At 45.9% G+C, this 21705-nt stretch overlaps 1 protein-coding gene across 2 annotated transcripts in view; it reads right to left on the bottom strand.

The window, feature by feature from the left end:
• Window positions 1–21705, bottom strand: part of pyroxd2 (pyridine nucleotide-disulphide oxidoreductase domain 2) — a 54439-nt gene that overhangs the window by 8646 nt on the left and 24088 nt on the right. For both annotated transcript variants that reach the window (XR_007249577.2, XM_048551402.2), the window contains exons 7-13: window positions 20976–21037; window positions 17108–17205; window positions 14207–14348; window positions 13566–13700; window positions 9937–10009; window positions 7830–7986; window positions 5955–6109 (exon numbers count right to left, since the gene is read on the bottom strand). Coding sequence is in view for 1 of the 2 variants with exons in the window: in XM_048551402.2 (XP_048407359.1) it covers window positions 5955–6109; window positions 7830–7986; window positions 9937–10009; window positions 13566–13700; window positions 14207–14348; window positions 17108–17205; window positions 20976–21037 (822 nt within the window). In the remaining variant the exon portion in view is untranslated. The remainder of the gene's footprint in view (window positions 1–5954; window positions 6110–7829; window positions 7987–9936; window positions 10010–13565; window positions 13701–14206; window positions 14349–17107; window positions 17206–20975; window positions 21038–21705) is intronic.

The following is a 21705-nucleotide window of genomic DNA, read 5'->3' as shown; positions in this document are numbered from 1 at the left end:
CCTGTCCAGGTTTACAGCTCTCAGGGAGCAGTATTGGCATTACAGATTGCTTGATATTTTCAGGTGGTGGCCAATCTGGGAGAAGAAATGGAGAGAGCTTCCCAGCTCAGCTCTCCTGTTTAATAAAGTAGCTGGAGCCCTGGTCCGCTCTGAACCCTGATCATGTTCCTGAAAAAGCCTTGACATTGTGTTCCCTGAGCAAGCGGTGTTGGTAAAGATCCCAGAGACATCTGCTTGCCTTTGGTAACATTACTATTTGTGCACTAGATCAGTAGACTGACACCATCTGAAATTCTACACCATTTTCTATACCTTCAAGAACTAAAGCGTGTTGGCCAAAACTGCTTTAATTTTCCAAAAGTGAATCTCTACATAGAAAATTGTATATTTTTACCATTACTCGTTCTGTCTCTGATTTAAATTGTTTAAATGGGTAAAATTTGAGCTTTTGTGTTACAAATTGTGTTAATCTGTTTTGCGTCATCATTGAATACATTTAGTTTGTAAGCATTTGATAATTTTCTGTTTACTTAAGAAATGTGGTTAATAGATTTTTTAAGTTTTGAGCTTAATATAGAGGAAGCATACAATTGGCTAATCGAGAAATGGGTTACATGCAGGACATATGCTGTGGGCTGCAGAGTGGTGAAGAACTAGGGATAGACATTTCAGTCATAGCAAAGGGAAAATTGGAAATGATTTGAAGCATAGGAAGACACAGGAACCCGCACAGGATTAGTTTTAGATTTGCTGCAACGAATCATTCAGAGAAGAAATTTCTCCTCATCACTATCTTAAATTTTTGATCAATTATTCTGAGATTATGCCCACTAGCCCTAAATTCTCCAGTAAGAGGAATCAATCTTTCCTTAATGTGGAGCTGGATGAACACAGCACGTCTGGCACCATCAGAAGAGCAGGAAAGCTGACGTTTCAGGTCGGGACACTTCTTCAGAAGTGTGTTCCTCACTTCTGAAGAAGTGTCCCGACCTGAAACGTCAGCTTTCCTGCTCTTCTGATGGTGCCAGACGTGCTGTGTTCATCCAGCTCCACACTGTGTTGTCTCTGACTCCAGCATCTGCAGTTCTTATTATCTCTGAACAACCCTTCCTCAACTGCCTTGTCATGTCCCCCACGAACGTTATACATTTACTAAGGTCACCTCTCATTCTTTTAAATTCCTTTCGGCACAAATCAGATCTACTTAACCTACAATGCCTCCATACCTTCCCTGCACTACCTCCAATGCCAGTAATTCTTTCCTTAAATTTGGGGTGCAAAACTGTTCACAGTATTCCAACTGTGGTCTGGCTAGTGCCTTGCATAGTTTGAGCAAAATTTTCCTACTTTTATACTCCATTCCCTTTGAAATGAAGTCTGACATTCCATATGCTTTCCTGGTTACCTGTTGAAATTTCTTGAGATCCTAACTCAATATCTATCTGAAGTGCTAAGAGGACTTTTACAGAAATTTATCTGCCATCTTCTTCCTCTCACTTGGACAAGGGCTATGAAGCACAATGATCTTATTGACTCGTATCTGTCAAATCCCTGCTCAATGCATTCAGAAACATCACGGGCTGGTGGGAGCTGGGACTTGGAATTGACCTTCTTAATGAACTAAAAGTTTCTCAGTTATACTTGCTGCTGCTGTGAACCAAGTGAGTCCATTCACTCTATGTACACTCTTCTAGCCCTGAGATGGGCTGTTACAGCAAGCACGTGGGGGAACCAGCTAGGAGTCTCCTAGAATTGAGAGATAGGGGAGTTAAAAACCACAAATATCTCTATGTGTTTCGACATTAATTTTAATTTGAGTGTAATCCTGCGGTTGTTTGGGATGTTTCATAACATAAAGGCCCTACGTTGAAGGGAACCATTGCCATTAGTACAAATGATTTCCAGTGTAACTATCTGAACAAAGAGAGGGCCTCCAACAGCAGTTTTCTACATTGGAAGGCCATCAGCAGAAAAACATTGCTAAGGCCATCTGCAAGGTCAGGAACTTCTCGCGTACAAACCCCCACCCAATTCCCACGATGTTTTCCAACATCCAAACGAGGCTGCAGCTGTGCTTTCATTTTCCGTCTGCTGTCATTGGTAACTGAGACAGCTCAACAGGAACATGCAGCTCCATAAACAGGAATTGCTGGAAAAGCTCAGCAGATCTGGCGGGCAACTGGAACATAGAACATAGAAAAGTACTGCACAGTACAGGCCCTTCGGCCCACGATGTTGTGCCGTGGAATAATCCTAATCCAAAACTAAAATAATCTAACCTACATTCCCCTCAATTCACTTCTGTCCATGTGCATGTCCAGCAGTCGCTTAAATGTCACTAATGACTCTGCTTCCACGGCTACCACTGGTAAACTATTCCAGGCGCTCACAACTCTCTGGGTGAAGAACCTCCCTCTGACGTCTCCTCTATACCTTCCTCCTAACACCTTAAAACTATGACCCCTCGTGGCAGTCAATCCTGACCTGGGGAAAAGTCTCTGGCTATCGACTCTATCCATGCCTCTCATCACCTTGTACACCTCGATCAGGTCACCTCTCTTCCTCCTTCTCTCCAGAGAGAAAAGTCTGAGCTCAGTCAACCTCTCCTCATAAGACAAGCCCTCCAGTCCAGGCAGCATCCTGGTAAACCTCCTTTGCACCCTCTCCAAAGCCTCCACATCTTTCCTATAATAGGGCAACCAGAACTGGACACAATATTCCAAGTGTGGTCTCACCAGGGTTTTGTAGAGCTGCAGCATAACCTCGCGGCTCTTAAACTCAATCCCCCTGTTAATGAAAGTCAAAACACCATATGCTTTCTTAACAACCTTATCCACCTGGGTGGCAACTTTGAGGGCGCTATGCACTTGAACACCAAGACCCCGCTGTTCCTCCACACTGCCGAGAATCCTGCCTTTAATCCTATATTCAGCATTTAAGTTCGACCTTCCAAAATGCATCACTTCGCATTTATCCAGGTTGAACTCCATCTGCCATTTCTCAGCCCAGCTCTGCATTCTGTCAATGTCCCGCTGAAGCCTGCAATAGCCCTCGATACTATCAACGGCACCTCCAACCATTGTGTCATCAGCAAACATACTAACCCACCCCTCAACCTCCTCATCCAAGTCATTTATAAAAACTACAAAGAGCAGAGGCCCAAGAACAGAGCCCTGTGGGACACTACTCAGCACTGACCTCCAGGCAGAATACTTACCATCTCCAACCACTCTCTGTCTCCTGTCAGCCAACCAATTCTGAATCCAGACAGCCAAATCACCCTGTATCCCATACGTCCTGACTTTATGAATGAGCCTGCCGTGGGGAACCTTATCAAATGCCTTGCTGAAGACCATGTACACCACATCCACTGCTCGACCCTCGTCAACCTGTCTCGTGACTTCCTCAAAGAACTCAATAAGATTTGTAAGGCATGACCTGCCCCTCACAAAGCCATGTTGACTCCCTTTAATCATGCTATGCTTTTCCAAATAGTCATAAATCCTATCCCTCAGAATTCTTTCCAAAACCTTGCTGACCACAGACGTATGACTGACTGGTCTGTAATTTCCAGGGATTTCCCTATTCCCTTTCTTGAAAAGAGGAACAACATTTGCCTCCCACCAATCTTCCGGTACAACTCCCGTAGAGAGTGAGGAAGCAAAGATCTTCGCCAGCGGCTTAGCAACCTCCTTTCTCGCTTCCTGGAGCAACCTAGGATAAATCTGATCTGGCCCTGGGGACTTATCAATCTTAATGTTTGCCAAAATTTCCAGCACATCAACTTCCTCAATCTTGATCTGTTCAAGCCTGTTTTCCTGCTCCTCAAAGTTCTCATTCACAACAAGGTCCCTTTCCTTCGTGAAAACCGAAGCAAAAAACTCATTTAGGGCTTCCCCTATCTGCTCAGACTCCAGGCACAAGTTCCCTACGCTATCCCAGATCGGCCTTACCTTCTCCCTGATCATTCTCTTATTCCTCATGTATGAGTAAAATGCCTTCGGGTTCTCCCTAATCCTTCCTCCCAAGCATTTTTCGTGCCGCCTCCTGGCCCTCCTCAGTCCACTTCTGAGCTCCTTCCAAGCAAGCCTGTAATCCTCTAAAGCTGTACTAGACCCTTGCTTCCTCCACCTTATGTATGCTGCCTTTTTCTTTTTGACAAGAAGCACCTCTGTACCCGTCATCCAAGGCTCCTTAATCTTACCCCTTCTTTCCTGTCTCAGAGGAACAAATTTATACATCACTCGCAACAACTGACCTTAAACAGCCTCCACATGTCTTCTGTGCCCTTTCTGTGGAACAATTGCTCCCAATCTGTACTTCCCAACTCCTGTCTGATAGCGTCATAGTTTCCTTTATCCCAGTTAAATATCTTCCCCTGGTAACTGCTCCTTTCCCTTTCCATGGCTATGGTAAATGTGAGGCTGTTGTGGTCACTGTCGCCAAAGTGTTCTCCCACCATGAGATCTGACACCTGTCCTGGCTCATTGCCGAGCACCAAATCCAAAATGGCCTCCCCCCTTGTCATACTGAGTAAGGAAACCCTCCTGAACACACCTGACAAAAACGGCTCCATCCAAACCATCAGCACTAAGGAGGTTCCAATCTATATTGGGAAAGTTGAAGTCACCCAGAACAACAACCCTGCTACGTTTGCACTTTTCAACAATCTACCAGCCAATGAGTTCTTCGATCTCCCTACTGCTATTTGGGGGTCTGTAGAAAACCCCCAGTGAGGTGACTGCTCCCCTGCTGTTCCTAACTTCTACCCATACTGACTCAGTCGACAAACCTTCCTTGGCAACCTCAGCCCATACCACCTCAGTAGACGAGTCCTCATCAAAGGTTCTTTCAGCCGCCGTTATACTGTCCTTGACCAACAAAGCCACACCTCCCCCTCTTTTACCACCTTCCCTGACCTTAATGAAAGCTCTAAACCCCGGAACCTGCAACATCCATTCCTGACCCTGCTCTATCCATGTCTCCGAAATGGCCACAACATTGAAGTCCCAGGTACCTATCCAAGCTGCAAGCTCACCTGCCTTATTCTGAATACTCCTGGCATTAAAGTAGACACACTTCAATCCAGTTTACTGTCTGCCAGCGCACTCCTGTGACAGTGAGGTCCTGACCATGTCCTCCCTACGCTCATCCTCCTGTGTACTAGGACTACACCTCAGTTTCCCATCCCTTCTGAGCTAGTTTAAATCCACCCGAGTAGCACTAGCAAATTTCCCTCTGGTTCAAGTGGAGACCATCCTGTTTGTAGAGGTCCCACCTTCCCCAGAATGAGCCCCAATTGTCCATGTACCTGAAGCCCTCCCTCCTGCACCATCCGTGCAGCCACGTGTTCAGCTGAAATCCGTGGAGAGAAAGCAGAGTTAATGTTTCGGGTCCGGCGACCTTCTTCAGGACTGTCTTCAGAGTTGTATTTTGATTAAACTTTAAGAAGCACAGGAAATAGCAGGAGTAGGCCATTCAGCCCTTTGAACCTGCTCCACCATTCATATGATCATGGCTGGTCATCCAACTCAATCAGCCAATCCTGCTTTCCCAACATCCTTTGATCCCTTTAGGCCTCCCCAGTGCTACATCCAACTCCTTCTTAAAATGGTACAATGTTTTGGCCTGGACTGATTTCTGTGGTTACGCAACCCACAGGATCAACACACTCTGGCTGAAGACATTTCTCCTCAACTCATTCTAAATGACCTATCCTTAAACTGTGACCCCTGACTCTGGACTCCCCTGCCATGGGGAACATCCTTCCTGCCCTGTCCAGATCCGTTAGAATTTTATCGGTTTTTGTGAGATCCCTCTTCATTCTTCTGAATTCTAGTGAATATAACCCTAACTGATTCAACTGATTCAATGGAGCTCAGTTGATATATTCCCTTGGTAAACCCCCAGTTTCTAAGAGACCAAGTGGTAAGCCATTTTATTGTGTTGCCTACCTCTATCAGCGTAGCGATTCCTTTCCAGTTCGTCCCACTCTTTACCTCCTTGTAGATAGTATGGTGTGTACTGGGTGAAGATAGAGATGACATGGCAGGCTGGTGGAGCGATGGTAGGATCCAGAATCGAAGGGATACATAACTCTAACAACGGTCTTGTTGGAAAAAAGGCAAAGAAAAAGTGAATTTAAACAATTCCTGAATTTACACATTCTAATTTACACATTCAGAAAACAGTTAATAAGTTGGAAAGTTATGTAATTTTCTGATGAATTCCAGAACTGTGGCTATGAATGAGAGAAGCAACTTTAAAGAGAACAGTTAATTTAGACAAAACAAGGTGTAGAGCTGTACGAACACAGCAGGCCAAGCAGCATCAGAGGAGCAGGAAGGCTAAAGTTTCGAGCCTAGACCCTTCTTCTAGGCCCCTCCAGGCCTGAAACATCAGCCTTCTTGCTCCTCCGATGCTGCTTGGCCTGCTGCGTTCATCCGGCTCTATACCTTGTTATCTCAGATTCTCCAGCATTGGCAGTTCCTACTATCTCTGAGATAACTCAGAAATATCTTCAATGCGAAAAATGAAAACATACAGGCAGGAAGAAAAGAATAAGTCAACAGAACAAAAGAAAATTGCGCTATGTCTCACGGTCAAGATGCCTTTAAGAGGCATCCTCATGATATCATCACTGTGTCATAACATGTTACCTGAGGATATAAGAGTCTCAGTCTCCATCTTACCAAAGATCACTTAAAGCATAACGCCCTGGTTGTAATGAACTTTTGCTAGATTCTGCAATACCACAGTATCCATGTCCAGTTTCTTATATTGCAGGGGCATTGTTACACCAGATAAAAAAAACCCAATAGATAATTAAACACATGGATGAGAGAAAGGGAGAAAAAAAAATGAAAGAAAAGGCATTCTTCTTCGTCCTTAGGACATCCCAAAAAATTTTGCAGCCCCGGAACTGAATGGGAGCTGGTTATAAAGTGGTCCATGGATTCTTGAGGCTGCATTGTACTGGAGACCATGTTACTTCAGAGCTGGCACTTTGCACTCAGGTTCAATTCCACTAGGGCTGTGGCCAATACTGCCCGCCCATGCCAACGGTCACTGGTCCTCACACGCCACAACAACTGAATGAAGCAGGTGCTTTAAAAAAATCAACCAAATAATTAAATGACTGCCTTGAATTTCTTTTGTCCATAGTCGGGAGGGGGTGTGATGAGAGAGAGGTAGAAAGAGATGGAGAGAGATAGAGAAAGAGAGTTGAGAGAGAGATGGAGAGGGGTAGACAGAAAGAGAGGAGGAGACAGATGGAGAGGGGAAGACAGAATGAGAGGAGGAGACAGAGGGAGAGGGGAAGACAGAATGAGAGAAGGAGGCAGAGGGAGAGGGGAAGACAGAATGAGAGGAGACAGAGGGAGAGGGGAAGACAGAATGAGAGAAGGAGACAGAGGGAGAGGGGTAGACAGAATGAGAGAAGGAGACAGAGGGAGAGGGGTAGACAGAATGAGAGAAGGAGACAGAGGGAGAGTGGTAGACAGAAAGAGAGAGAGAGAGAGGTAAGAGAGATAGAGACTGTGATGGCTGCTGCATTTGCAGAAAGAAACTCTTAGTGTTCAGACACAATATTCCAAGTTGCACACTGCAGCAGACCATGGCCTGCTCGATACCCACTGTACTACTGAGGAGCACCCACCGTTGTTTTATAGGCAAAATAAAGAAGCCAGTTCGTGCACAGCAAGAGTTCAAAAAGTGCACCCAAGTAAACAAGCACTTAATGTGTTTCTGCAAGTGATTGCTGAGGGATAGATGTTGGCCAGAATAGTGGGAATATCCTCCTCAGCAGGGACTAATTCCTCAGATCATACCTGGTGGATGGAATGCCCTGGCAGGCTTCCTCATAAGCCTCCTTGATATAGGACATGTCCTCACAGTTCAAATGAATGGTACCAGCTATATACTGTGAAGGAGGAATCCCATCGTTGCTGGGTACAGCCAGGAAGTTTGGCAAGCGATCCACTGCAACTGGCAGATATCAAAAACAAACAATGTTTTTCTTATCGGTTTAGATTTAGTAAGCAAATTTGGTTATTATGGCCTACATTGGCAACTCCTTAGTTCTCACTGTCATTTCCAGATCCCTCAACATTCTCATTCCCTCCCATTTTTTTCATAACCAACTCTGGCCCCAGATCTCTGCACTGCTCCCATTCAGTTCTGATCTTCTGCACATCCCAATTTTATTGCTCAAGTATCACAGACTTTGCCTTTAATTGCCTTGTGGGATGTGTATTTGTTTCTAATATAATACCTATTCGAAGATGGGGTTTCTGAGTTAGTAATTAGTGGATTTTGAATGGTCATAGAACCCATACAGTGCAGATCAAGGCCATTTGGCCTATCAAGTGTGTACTGGCCCTCTGAAGAGCATCCCACCCAGACCCAACCATCCAGCTATCCTCATAACCCCACTTTTACCATGGCCAATCCAACTAGCCTGCACATCCTTGGACTGTGGGAGGAAACCGGAGCACCTGGAGGAGACCCACACAGACACGGGGAGAACATGCAAACTCCACACAGACAGTCGTCCAAGGATGGAATCAAACCCAGGCCCCTGGCACTATGAAGCAGGAGCCACTGAGTCACTATGCTGCCCAATAATCTTACCAAGGTGGACATGAAAGGATCTTTTCCTCTGGGGGTCAGTCCAGAACAAGGGACCCCTGGTTTTCAAATGAGGGACAGGACAGAGGCAGTTTCTCTCCTCTCAGAAGTTTGGGGCTCAATCTCAGAAAGTGATGGAGACGCCTTTATCGAGTATTTTTCTGACGGCAGTGGATGGATTTTCATTAGGCAGGGAAGCAATGTTTATCTGGGGTAGATGGGAACACAGAATCCAAGATGGATCAGCCATGATCTTAATGAACGGCTCAGGGGGTTGGGGGCATGCTGCGATGGTATAGTTCTGCCTGTATTTTGTATTGACTTGCAACTTCCCTGTTCGAAGAATCTTGTGAGGTCTACTTCATTGACAGTGTTAATGATTGAAAGTTTTTGTTGTTGCTAACGTTCCCATGTGCCATTTTATCAACCAGATTACAATCGTTGGTGGGGGCCCAAGTATTCCTGGCACTGCACTGAAGTGGGAGATGGCTCTTTTTTCTGCTCTTTGGTGCGAGGTTCAAATCCAGGTCAGGGCACTGCAACGAACCAAATGGTATCAGGGGTTAAATTCTGTCAAGAGGTTCCATAGCATGGCTTGCATTCCTTTTGAGCTTACAAAGTACAGGGTCATCTGATTGAGGTGTTTGAAACGCCAAAGGGATCTGACAAGAGTGAATCTAGAAATGATCAACAGAAGGGCAGAAAATGCTCGAGGGATCAATGTCTTCGACAAGAAGGTACAATTTAACAACTGGAGCTAAACTGCTCAGTGGAGAGATCAGAAGGCACTTTCTCTCACAACAACATGACAGTGGAAACGGGGAGCTTTCCTATCCTAAATTCCATCAGGGCAAAGGTATAATTACTAATGACCCAGCGGCAAATGCCTTCTATTTTCCCCAGAGTACGGGAGGCCAAACCTGGAGGGGATAGGCTTAAGATGAGCTGGGAAAGATTTAGAAGGGATCTGAAGGGGAACATTTTCACACGCAGGGTGGTATATGTGTGGAACAAGCTGCCAGAGAAAGTAGTAGAGATGGTACAATGACAAAATTTAAAGACATTGGAACAGGTACATGGGTAGGAAAGGGAGATATGGATCCAAACACAGGCAAATTAGGCTAGTTCAATGTGGGAAACCTGGTTGGAATGGACTAGTTGTGCTGAAGGGTCTGTTTCTGTGCCATATGACTGTACAAACTTCCATCATCAAAGACAACAATGTGTCCACATAGGGAACATGTCACCCATCTGGAAATGTTCACTTCATTCAAACCCATCTCACCCTCTTCCTGAGGCTACACATACCATTGATCTTTGTAACAGGAGAAGTGTAGTCGATGGATGAAACTTCCTTAATAAAGTCTCTGGACAGTGATTCCTAGGACAGGCAGAAACCAATTTCACATTAAAGACTTGCATTTATATATTGCCATTCATGCCCGTTTGACACGCAGTCAGTGTTGTAAGGTAAAGTAGCACTGTGATATTTTTCAATGTATGAACATTGGCCATGACACCAGGGACAACATTTTGTTTATCACTGGGATGTGGGCCAATGTTTATTGCACATCCCTAATTAACCAGAGGGCAGTGAAGAAGTCAACAACATTGCTGTGGGTCTGGAGTCACATGCAGGCCAGGCTGGGTAAGGATGGCAGATTTCCTTCCCTAAGAGGCATTAATAGACCAGATGGGTTTTAATTACCTTTGGCAGTGCTTTCATGGTCACCATTAGGCTAGCTTTTTATACCAGATTTTTATTGAGTTAATTTTCACCAGCAGCCACAAATTTGAACCTATATCCTCAAAAGATCGGGCTAGGTTTCTGGATTACCAATCCAGTGAAATTACCACAACACCATAGTCTTTCTCCTTCTCTGTAATAGCATCAGGGGATCGTTCATGATGGGGCCCCATCAATACTGGACCCAGGAGGGTCAGCCTGCGCTTAACACTCAAAGATCTGGAGTGTGGTGAGAACTCACAAACTTCTGAGGCACGGCCGCTCCCTACCGAGCCACAGCTGAACTTAACACTTGACAAGAAAAGCACCTAGGTAGATTGTCCACGTGTGCATAAAGCTAATGTGCCTTGCCTCCAGACAAACTGCCTGACATCAATTCCCATAGCCTCACTGAACTTGTCAAGCAGACCATAGAGTCTGCCTTAGCTTAGTGATAGCACTGTTATAATGCTGGTTGCTAGCACAGCCAACATTTTCTGGATTGACTCACTGTCAGCTTGTTACTGATATTAGTCAAGCTATTGATACAAAGTGGGAAAGGATATCTACACAATGTATTCAGCAAACAAGAGGTTCCATCTTGATCGAAGCAGATTAGGTTTATTGTATGGTAATGTAACTAACTGATGAGTACTAAGGTTCACAAATGTGAGACATCAGGCTTAAAAGTACATATTATTCTCTTAGCTCTATGCTATTAACACTGAGAACAATTACTAAATCATAGTTAGAGAACACTACACAATTCTTGGGAACAGATTCATTCCTCTCTTGAATAATCCTTTATATTCTGACGGGCAGGCCTTATCTCGTGATGTCAGTTAACTCTATCAGATACTAAGATAACAAGGTGTAGAGCTGGATGAACACAGCAGGCCAAGCACCATCACAGAAGCAGGAAAGCTGACGTTTAGGACCCAGGCCCTCCTTCAGAAAACCTTTCTTGGAAGAATGGTATAGGCCCGAAGCGTCAGCTTTCCTGCTCCTCTGATGCTGCTTGGCCTAAGGTGTTCATCCAGCTCTACACCTTGGTATCTCAGATTCTCCAGCATCTGCAGTTCCTACCATCTCTATCAGATTCTAAGTGCCTTATACAACAACCCCCAAGATTCTGCGATTTCAGTTGGAAATTAGACAGGGTTGATGAGTGATAGCTTAAGCCCACTTTCTTCATTAAAGTACGAGCCAGCAGCTAAAGTGTCTTTGAATACCTTTGTGATTAGCATTGGAATTTCATGTTCATCTCAACTCACCTTCCCCGGCCCCATGCAATGAACCTGACTCCATCCAGGTCAACTCCAATATTTATCCAGATACAGTGAATGGTCTTCTACACTGCCTCTGCAATCTCTTAGTATTGAACTGAATCCTAAAGTTTAGCTTGGTCCCAGCTGTGACCCTCCATCAATGCCAAGCTGATCACAGCCAAGGTTTTAAAAGTTTTTCGCAGTACATGTCTATTACTGCCTAAGCCGACGTTCATTAGCTATTCCTCATTAGCCTTGAGAAGGTGGTGAGCCGCCTTCTTGAATCACTGCTGCCCACACGCTACAGGTATATCCACAATACCCTCAGTGAGGAATTTCACCAGACCCAGTGACGCTGAGGGAATGGTGATACAGTTCCACATAGCATGACCAATCTCCCCAACCTGCACATCTTTGGACTGTGGAAGGAAACCAGAGCACCCAGTGGAAACCCCACACAGACACGGGGAGAATGTGCAAACTCCACACAGGCAGGAATTGAATCTTGTGAGACAGCAGTGCTAACCAGTAAGCCACCATGGGCATTAAGTGCTGGTCTTTATCAGTGATGCCCACATCCTGTGAACAAATGAAAGAAATGTGGCTTGGAGGGGAACCTGTGGTTGGTGGTGTTCCCATGTATCTGCTGTTCTTGTCTTTCTATATGGCAGTGGTTTTATGTTTGGAAGATGCTATCTAAGGATTTTTGGTAAATTTCTCCAGTGCAACTTGTAGATGGTACACATTGCTGTTACTAAACATGGCTGGTGATGCATGTTTGTGGATGTGGTGCCAATCAAGCGGCTGCTTTGCCCTGGATGGTGTCAAGCTTCTTGAGTTGATGTTGGAGCTGCATTCATCCAGGCAAGAGGGGATTTTTCCAACACACTCCTGACTTGTATCTTGCGGATGGTGGACCAGCTCTGGGGAGTTGGGAGGTGAGTCACTCGCTGAAAAGTTCCTAGCCTCTGACATGCTCTTGTAGCCACTGTGTTTATATGGCTAGATTAGTTCAGTTTCTGGTCAATGGAATACCCTAGGATAGTAATAGTGGTGTAATTCAGAAATGGGAAAACCATTTAATGTCAAGAGGCAATGACTAGATTTGCTTTTGTTGGAGATGGTCATTACCCACAGTTGGAGGTGATAAAAGTGGCATGTGACAACTAAACCTAATCTTCATGGGTGAAGAAGGATGCCAGCTAGAGTTAAATCTTCCATATCACTTCTTTCATTCGTTCACAGGATGTGGGCATCACTGATAAAGACCAGCACTCAATGCCCACGGTGGCTTACTGGTTAGCACTGCTGCCTCACAAGGTTCAATTCCTGCCTGTGTGGAGTTTGCACATTCTCCCCGTGTCTGTGTGGGGTTTCCACTGGGTGCTCCGGTTTTCTCCCACAGTCCAAAGATGTGCAGGTTGGGGAGACTGGTCATGCTAAATTATCCCACAGCGTTCAGGGGTGTGTAGGTTAGGTGCGTTAGCGACGGGAAATGTAGAGGGATGGGTCTGGGTGGGATGGTCTTCAGAGGGTCTGTGTGGACCTGTTGGGCCAAATGGCCTGTTTCCACACTGTGGGGATTCTGTGATTCTAAACTGCCTCATGGGGCTGCTGCTAAGAAAGTTTTCCAAATCCCTGCAGCCACCTTGGGGAAGGTACTACCCACAGTGAGGTTCTTAGGAACATCAAGGCATGCCCAAACTGGAATAAGGTATACAGCCTGGAAGGGAACTTGAAAGCTAATGGGAATCCATTCACTGCTAGCTAACAGAAAGCAGTCATGGAATGGAGGCTAGAAAGTGAGGTGCAATGGTTATTGGGCTCGTCACGGTTGAACAGTCTACCAACATTCACTGTCTTAAAAAAATGAACAAGTGAGTGAGGTTGTCTAGGTGTGAGCAGAACTCCTGGTAGTGAATAAAAATGGTATGGAAATGCACCTTTGGTGTCAGCTGCAGGAAGGTCACATGAGCAGTGGCATTGGACAAAACCACTTTGCTTCTTATCTCGGTTCCATCTTGCAACACAACTCCCTGGGCTTTCCCATGACAGTCCACGAGAATGGCGTCCACTACCTGTTTGAGAGAGAGAGAGAGAAAAAACCACAAAAACTTTCACTAATGATGTTAAAAGCATGAATCGTATTAAATTTCATATTTATCAAAGGACCGCAAACTTAGCAGGAGATCGCTCTACAACACGACCAGAATGGCTGCAAGTGTACCACTGGTGCAGAGCAGTTAATAGCTTCGGCTAAGCAGTTTGGATACATTATTGAAATAGGCTGAAGGGAACTTTACCCTTTTTCTGGCCACACCATTACACGGGGTTAATGAGGTGAAAAAGCAAAATGGGTTTAATTCTCCACATTAATAGACACATGAGGCCATTTAATAGAAAAATTCTTCTTCTGTACACCCCGATTTTGTTGCCAGCTATCCTGAATTTGTACAGTCTGGTTCCTGGCCCTGCTGACAGTGGGGTCAGCTTCTCCTAGTATATTCAGTTGTAACCTCCCTTTCTTGTTGACAGAAAGCAAATTAAAATGGAATGGTCTGGTGAGTGTATCTGGAACACCTACCTTCTCTGTAAATATTGAGGCTCCATGATCTGCAGCCGCGCGGGCGATGGATTCGGAAAGTGCACCCATTCCACCTTCCACATAACCCCAAGCCCCTTTAATCCCCTCGAGCTCCCCCATCACATGATGAAGCAGTACATACCTAAAATGGGCAAGTAAACAGTTCAGGTGCTTCTTATCTATGTTTTATCCACACACATTATCCATGTGTCGCTTGACCAATGTTATTTCTTTTGCAAATGCAATTACTGATGAAGTCTGAGAGAGCCTTCAGAATCCTGAAACACTCTGCCACCTAATGGCTAGCATCTGCCACTACATCAAGACAGCAGAAATCATTACATTGAATGGGAAACGTTGACATAGCAATTTACAATGTTGTCACAAGAGTATGTTTTTATTCCAGGACATTGGGACTGGTGGCAAGGCCAGCTGTTTATTGTCCATTCCTAACTGCCTCAAGAAGGAGGAGACAAGCTGCTTTCTTGAACGATTGCAGTTCATTTACTGCAGAAACAGATCCAGTTCTGTTATGATAATAAAATGTGAGGCTGGATGAACACAGCAGGCCAAGCAGCATCTCAGGAGCACAAAAGCTGACGTTTCGGGCCTAGACCCTTCATCAGAGAGGGGGATGGGGTGAGGGTTCTGGAATAAATAGGGAGAGAGGGGGAGGCGGACCGAAGATGGAGAGAAAAGAAGATAGGTGGCACCCATTATCACAGTTCTGTTATGATGTGGAGGTGCTGGCGTTGGGCTGGGGTGGACCAAATCAGAAATCACATGACACCAGGTTATAGTCCAACAGGCTTATTTGAAATCACAAGCATTTGGAGCGTAGTTCTCTTGTCAGGTGAAGTGTGAGAGGAGCACACAGAACACAGAATTTATGGGCAGAGGGGTCATGGCCAGAGACATCAAAAGACCATACGAAAGGTGTGAGTGGAGTGTTGAATAAGAAGTCCCTGCAGGTGATCCAAAGTGTTACGTAGTGTGAGTAAAGTCTAAACTACCCAGCCTTCAGGAGAACATCGACCACAACACCTCACAGCACTCCCATGGCAATCTTTGTAAGGCAGGTCCGATCATCAACATGGGTATCACCGTCACCCATGGGAACACCACCCACCATATACATGGCAGATAATCATGTGGCTTGGCCAATGTTGCCTATCCCGTACGCTGCAGGCAAGGATGCCCGAGACATGGTATATTGGTGGGATCATGCAGACGCTATGATAATGGATGAATGGGCACTACGCAACAATAGCCAGACAGGAATGCTCCCTCCCAGTTGGGGAACACTTCACCAGTCAAAGGCATTCAGCCTCTCTCTTCCAAGGTGGACTTTGAGATATACAACAATGCAGGATCACCAAGCAGAAACTGATAGCCAAGTTCCGTACCCATGAAAACAGCCTCAACTGTGATCTTGGGTTCATGTCACACTACGTGTGACCCCACCACACTGTTCTGTATCTATGAAATCTTCTTTACTGTCCTGTTTTGTCACTATCCCCTGGATAAGTTGTTACGATCTCCCTCCCTTAATTAGTTTGTACTGTTTTGGATTACTTATTACTTTGGTCAGACCCTCAGCACGCGACTTTTGTACCTATTATGTTATTCCACCATTTGGTTTGTCCCGAGCACCAGCTTATTTTTAAAATTTTTGTAATTATCTCTCTGCCTTATTTAATTGAATTATAAGCCATCCCTTTGCTTGTTATTCGGCTGTTGACCCTTTACTCACACCATCTAATACTTCGGATCACCTGTAAGAATTTATTATTCTACACTCCACTCGCACCATTTGTATGATCTTTTGGCTTCTCTGCACATGATCTCTCTGCCCATAAATTCCATGATCTGTGTGCTTCTCTCTCGCTTCATCTGACGAAGGGGCCAGCTAAGCTCCAATAGGTTGTGATTTCAAATAAATGTGTTGGACAATAGCCCTGGTGTGGTGTGACTTCTAACAGTTCTGTCAGGGAGGGAATTCCCGGATTTTGACCCAGCAACAGTGAAGGAATGGTGATATATTTTTGAGTCAGGATGGTGAGTTGCTTGCAGGAGAACCTGTGGGTTGTGGCATAACCGAGCACTATACTGCCAGGAACTGAGGCTTGTCACATTAGTGGCAGAACAGTGGCTCAGTGGTTAACACTGCTGCCTCACAGCACCAGGGACCCGGGTTTGATCCCACCCTTGGGTGACTGCCTGTGCGGAGTTAAATACCCATTCCTAATTATCCAGAAGACAGTTAAGAGTCAGAGATAATGGGAACTGCAGATGCTGGAGAATCCAAGATAATAAAATGTGAGGCTGGATGAACACAGCAGGCCAAGCAGCATCTCAGGAGCACAGTTAAGAGTCAATCACATTGCTGTGGGTCTGGAGTCACATGTAGGCCAGACCAGGAAAGGACGGCAATTTCCTTCCCTAAAGGAGGTGGTGAACTAGATGGGTTTTTCCAATAATTGATAATGGATTCATCGCCATCATTAGACCCTTAATGTCTGACCTTTTAAAAATTGAATTCAAACTCCACAACCTGCTGTGGTGGGATTTGAACCAAGTTCCCCCAGAACATCATCTGAGTCTCTGGGTTAATAGACTCAGTGATAATACCGCAAGGCCATTGCCACCCCATTTTAAGGTGACAGATGCTGCTGGGTTAATTAAAATTAATATTAGAAAAAGTTTAGATTAAAAACTGAAGACAAACAAAGGGCATGGAGCAACGTTGAAAAAATAAATATTGGATACAAATTGTCCATGATTTAATTGAGTAACAGGTCTGAAGCCTCTTCCCCTCATATTATTTTAATATGAAACTTTGATGCATCAATTCAAGTCAAATGTACTTGAAACCAGTGAAAGCTCTGATGTCTTTCCTACCCACTGCCTGCAGCCTGTGGACTTATCATTGCGCCAATAACTCCATCAGTAGCCAGAGTTGCCTTCAGAGGTTCCGATTCAAACCAGTGATTTAGAATCTGCCAAAACAAAAAGCAAGTTCACAAAGGACAGATACAGGAGGATAATGTCGGAACTGATTCCACTGTTAGCTATAAATAGTCCATGTGAGGTAACCGGCAGACTTAGTCATTTTCTGGCAATGCATTTCTCAAAGGACAGATTTCCACGTTGTACGAACAGCTCCAGGCACAGCTGCTGATCCTGCCTTGCCGGTAACAAGCAAGACGGCTCCAATTTCAACAAGAAACCTCATTAGCGCCAGCCCGTTCCTCACCCAAGACTGGGCACAGAATACTTACCCGGGGCAGACGGGCAGATTCAGGAGGGGCTGGCAAGCCCCTGGGGACAGGCAAGGCCAGAGATATCCTCCATTACATTGATGACTGTATCGGCGCCACCTCTTGCTCCCCAGAGGAGCTCGAACAGTTCATCCACTTCACCAACACCTTCCATGCCAACCTTCAGTTCACCTGGGCCATCTCCAGCACATCCCTCACCTTCCTGGACCTCTCAGTCTCCATCTCAGGCAACCAGCTTGTAACTGATGTCCATTTCAAGCCCACCGACTCCCACAGCTACCTACAATACACCTCCTCCCACCCACACTCCTGCAAAAATTCCATCCCCTAATCCCAATTCCTCTGCCTCCGCCACATCTGCTCCCACGATGAGGCATTCCACTCCCGCACATCCCAGATGTCCACGTTCTTCAAGGACCGCAACTTTCCCCCCGCAGTGGTCGAGAACACCCTTGACCGCGTCTCTCGCATTTCCCGCAACACATCCCTCACTCCCCGCCCCTGTCACAACCGCCCAAAGAGGATCCCCCTCATTCTCACATACCACCCCACCAACCTCCGGATACAACGCATCATCCTCCAACACTTCCGCCATCTACAATCCGACCCCACCACCCAAGACATTTTTCCATCCCCACCCTTGTCTGCTTTCCGGAAAGACCACTCTCTCCGCAACTCCCTTGTCCGCTCCACACTGCCCTCCAACCCCACCACACCCGGCAACTTCCCCTGCAACCGCAGGAAGTGCTACACTTGCCCCCACACCTCCTTCCTCACCCCCATCCCAGGCCCCAAGATGACTTTCCATATTAAGCAGATGTTCACCTGCACATCTGCCAATGTGGTATACTGTATCCATTGTACCCAGTGTGGCTTCCTCTACATTGGAGAAACTAAGCGGAGGCTTGGGGACCGCTTTGCAGAACACCTCCGCTCGGTTCGCAATAAACAACTGCACCTCCCAGTCGCGAACCATTTCATCTCCCCATCCCATTCCTCAGATGACATGTCCATCATGGGCCTCCTGCAGTGCCACAATGATGCCACCCGAAGGTTGCAGGAACAGCAACTCATATTCTGCTTGGGAACCCTGCAGCCCAATGGTATCAATGTGGACTTCACCAGCTTCAAAATCTCCCCTTCCCCCACTGCATCTCAAAACCAGCCCAGCTCGTCCCCTCCCCCCACTGCACCCCAAAACCAGCCCAGCCTGTCTCCGCTTCCCTAACCTGTTCTTCCTCTCACCATCCCTTCCTCCCACCTCAAGCCGCACCTCCATTTCCTACCTACTACCTCATCCCACCTCCTTGACCTGTCCGTCTTCCCTGGACTGACCTATCCCCTCCCTACCTCCCCACCTATACTCTCCTCTCTATCTATCTTCTTTTCTCTCCATCTTCGGTCCGCCTCCCCCTCTCTCCCTATTTATTCCAGAACCCTCTCCCCATCCCCCTCTCTGATGAAGGGTCTAGGCCCGAGACGTCAGCTTTTGTGCTCCTGAGATGCTGCTTGGCCTGCTGTGTTCATCCAGCTCCACACTTTATTATCTTGGATTCTCCAGCATCTGCAGTTCCCATTATCAGAGATATCCTTGTGAGGTTCGGAAGGACCTTGCTGCTCTTCGGAGCCCTGCCACCCCACTACAGAACAGGAATGTTTCTCTCTACTTCCCAACAGCTGCTGCCCACTTTATACCCATGCTGCCCTCCTGTGGGCTACGACTGTGGGTGAGATGGGCAAAACCAGACTGGGCAATCGGATTGTTCAGCTTCTATGTCCATCTACCCAGCTTCCATCGCGGCTTTGAGACAGGAACTGCCCAAAAGCCATGCTCCTGTTCCTCAGCCGCTGTGCGTCTTAGCCAAATGGGCTTGATAGTATTTTTTTTAAAAAGTCTGTAATGGGATGGGGGCAGTAGAATGAAGTCACTCTTGTTCCCGACAACCATTTGCTCATTAGAAAGACACATAGCTGGTGCTTGTTTAACCTGAGGATCATCATTTCTCGGGCAAAGTGAGAGGTTGAGAATGTAGGATTATCATGGTAACCTCAAGCTGGTGCAGGATTTGAACCCCAGCCATTGGGATCACTCCACATCACAAACCAGCTGTCCAAGCTAACTACAGGAAAGAAAACTAAAAGTTTCTGGAATGAGGCAGCAGGTCTGGTAGCATCTGTGGAGAGAAATGCAGAGTTAACAGTGTTACAGAGAAGGGTCTAGGCCCGAAATGTCAGCTTTTCTGCTCCTGTGATGCTGCTTGGCCTGCTGTGTTCATCCAGCTCTACACCCTGTTATCTCAGAACTAACATTAACTCTGATTTCTGTCCACAGATGCTGCCAGACCTCCTGAGTTTTCCAGCAATTGTCATTTTTTGTTTCTGATTTTCAGCATCTGCAGTTCTTCAGATGTTTGTTTTTGGCTTAGTGACTGCAAACCCCCCCCCACCCCCCACCCCCAACTACAGGATGTGTACAATGCCAGCAAGTTTGGCATGTGTTCCATCCTTAATGCCCATTGAACCGAGTGGCTTGCAAGGTCTATTTCAGAGTCAACCCCATTGCTGTGGGCCTGGAGTCACGTGTAGATTGGAGCAGTTGGAGGTGGCAGATTGCCTTCCCTAAAAGGACATAAAGTCATACGTAGGAAAGGACACAGAGGCAACAGACCCTTCAGTCCAACTCATCTGTGCTGAGCAGTTTGCATAAACTAAGCCAGTCCCATTTGCCTGCATTTGCCTATATCCCTCTAAACCTTTGATATTCATGTACCTTCCCAAATATCATTTAAATGTTATAATTGTACCTGCATCTTTAGCAGTTCGTTCCACATACACACCACCCTCGGTGTGAAAAACTGGCCCCTCAGGTCCCTTTTAAAACCACCACCTCTCACCATAAACCTATGCTCTCTACTCTTGGACTCCATTACCCTGGGGAAAAGACCTTAGCTAATCACCCTATCCACGCCCCTCATGATTTTATAAACATCTATAAGGTCCTCAGGGAAAGAAATCCCAGTCTATCCAGCCTCTCCAATATAACTCAAACCCTCTAGGCCGGCAACATCCTTGTAAGTTTTTTTCTGCACCCTTACTAGTTCAACAGTATCCTTCCCATAGCAAGGCAACCAGAATAATGCGCAGTTTTCTAAAAGCGGCCTCACCAATGTCTTGTACAGCCATGACATGATGTCCCAAGTCCTGTACTCAATGCCCTGACCAGGGGCTCCTTTCTGAAAGAACAATCAGCAACAACCACCATTCGGCCTTTAAAATTCCAGATTGTATTGAATTTTAATTTCGCCATTTGCCACTTGACTTGAACTCATATCCCCAGAACATTAGCCAGGTTCCTAGCCAAGTAACACCACCCCTACGCCACAATCTCTGGGAAGCACAGAACTGGTGAGGCTAGGATAGCAAACACCAGGGTCAATACACCGTGTAACCATAGACAGCAGTTTTCAACAGGGAATTTCTGTGCTTACTTTGGATATTGGAGCAGTCAGTAGTTCGTAGAACTGTGGAATACGTCTCCCCAGCTTAAAACCTGTGAGGACAAGAAAGGAAATGGATATGAACATGACAACTGAGAGTAGGAGTCAGCTCCTTGAGCCTTGCTCACCATTCAGTAAAACCACGAGTGATCCTGGACCTCAGTTCCACTCTCTTGCCCAAATGCCACACCCCCCAATGACATCAGTGCTGAAAGATCCAGCGATTTCCATTTGAATAGATTCGACAACTGAGCATCCGCAGGATTCTGAAGGCTCGTAACTGAGTGATGAAGTTCCTCCTCATCTCAGATCTTACTGGCTGGCCTCTTCTCCTGAGGCTGCGGGACAGTGTTGCAGGGAAAATAGCCACTTTAAGAGTGGACCACGGGATCTTTTAGATGTAACAGAGAGTAGCTGATGCTCATTGGGCTACTTAAAGGCTGGTTTTTGGTCAGGAAGGGAAGAGAGCAGACTGGAGTTTATATCGAACTGTGAAATACAAATAAACAGTTCTTGAAGACAGACGGATTCCCACTTTTGAAAATGGATGTCTAGAAATTTAACAATATCTACTTTGTCAAGGCTATTCAGCAACTTAGAAGTATCAATTGTGCTTATTCTTCCAAATGTTGGGGAGCATAGTGCAATTTTACTAAATCTCTCCTCATGGCTGGCCACTCTGAACCCTTCAATCAATTTAACAAACCTCTATTGCACAAAT

Source organism: Stegostoma tigrinum, chromosome 20, assembly GCF_030684315.1.
Source record: "Stegostoma tigrinum isolate sSteTig4 chromosome 20, sSteTig4.hap1, whole genome shotgun sequence".
NCBI lineage: Eukaryota > Metazoa > Chordata > Chondrichthyes > Orectolobiformes > Stegostomatidae > Stegostoma > Stegostoma tigrinum.
This window is presented reverse-complemented; position numbering and strand designations above follow the sequence as displayed.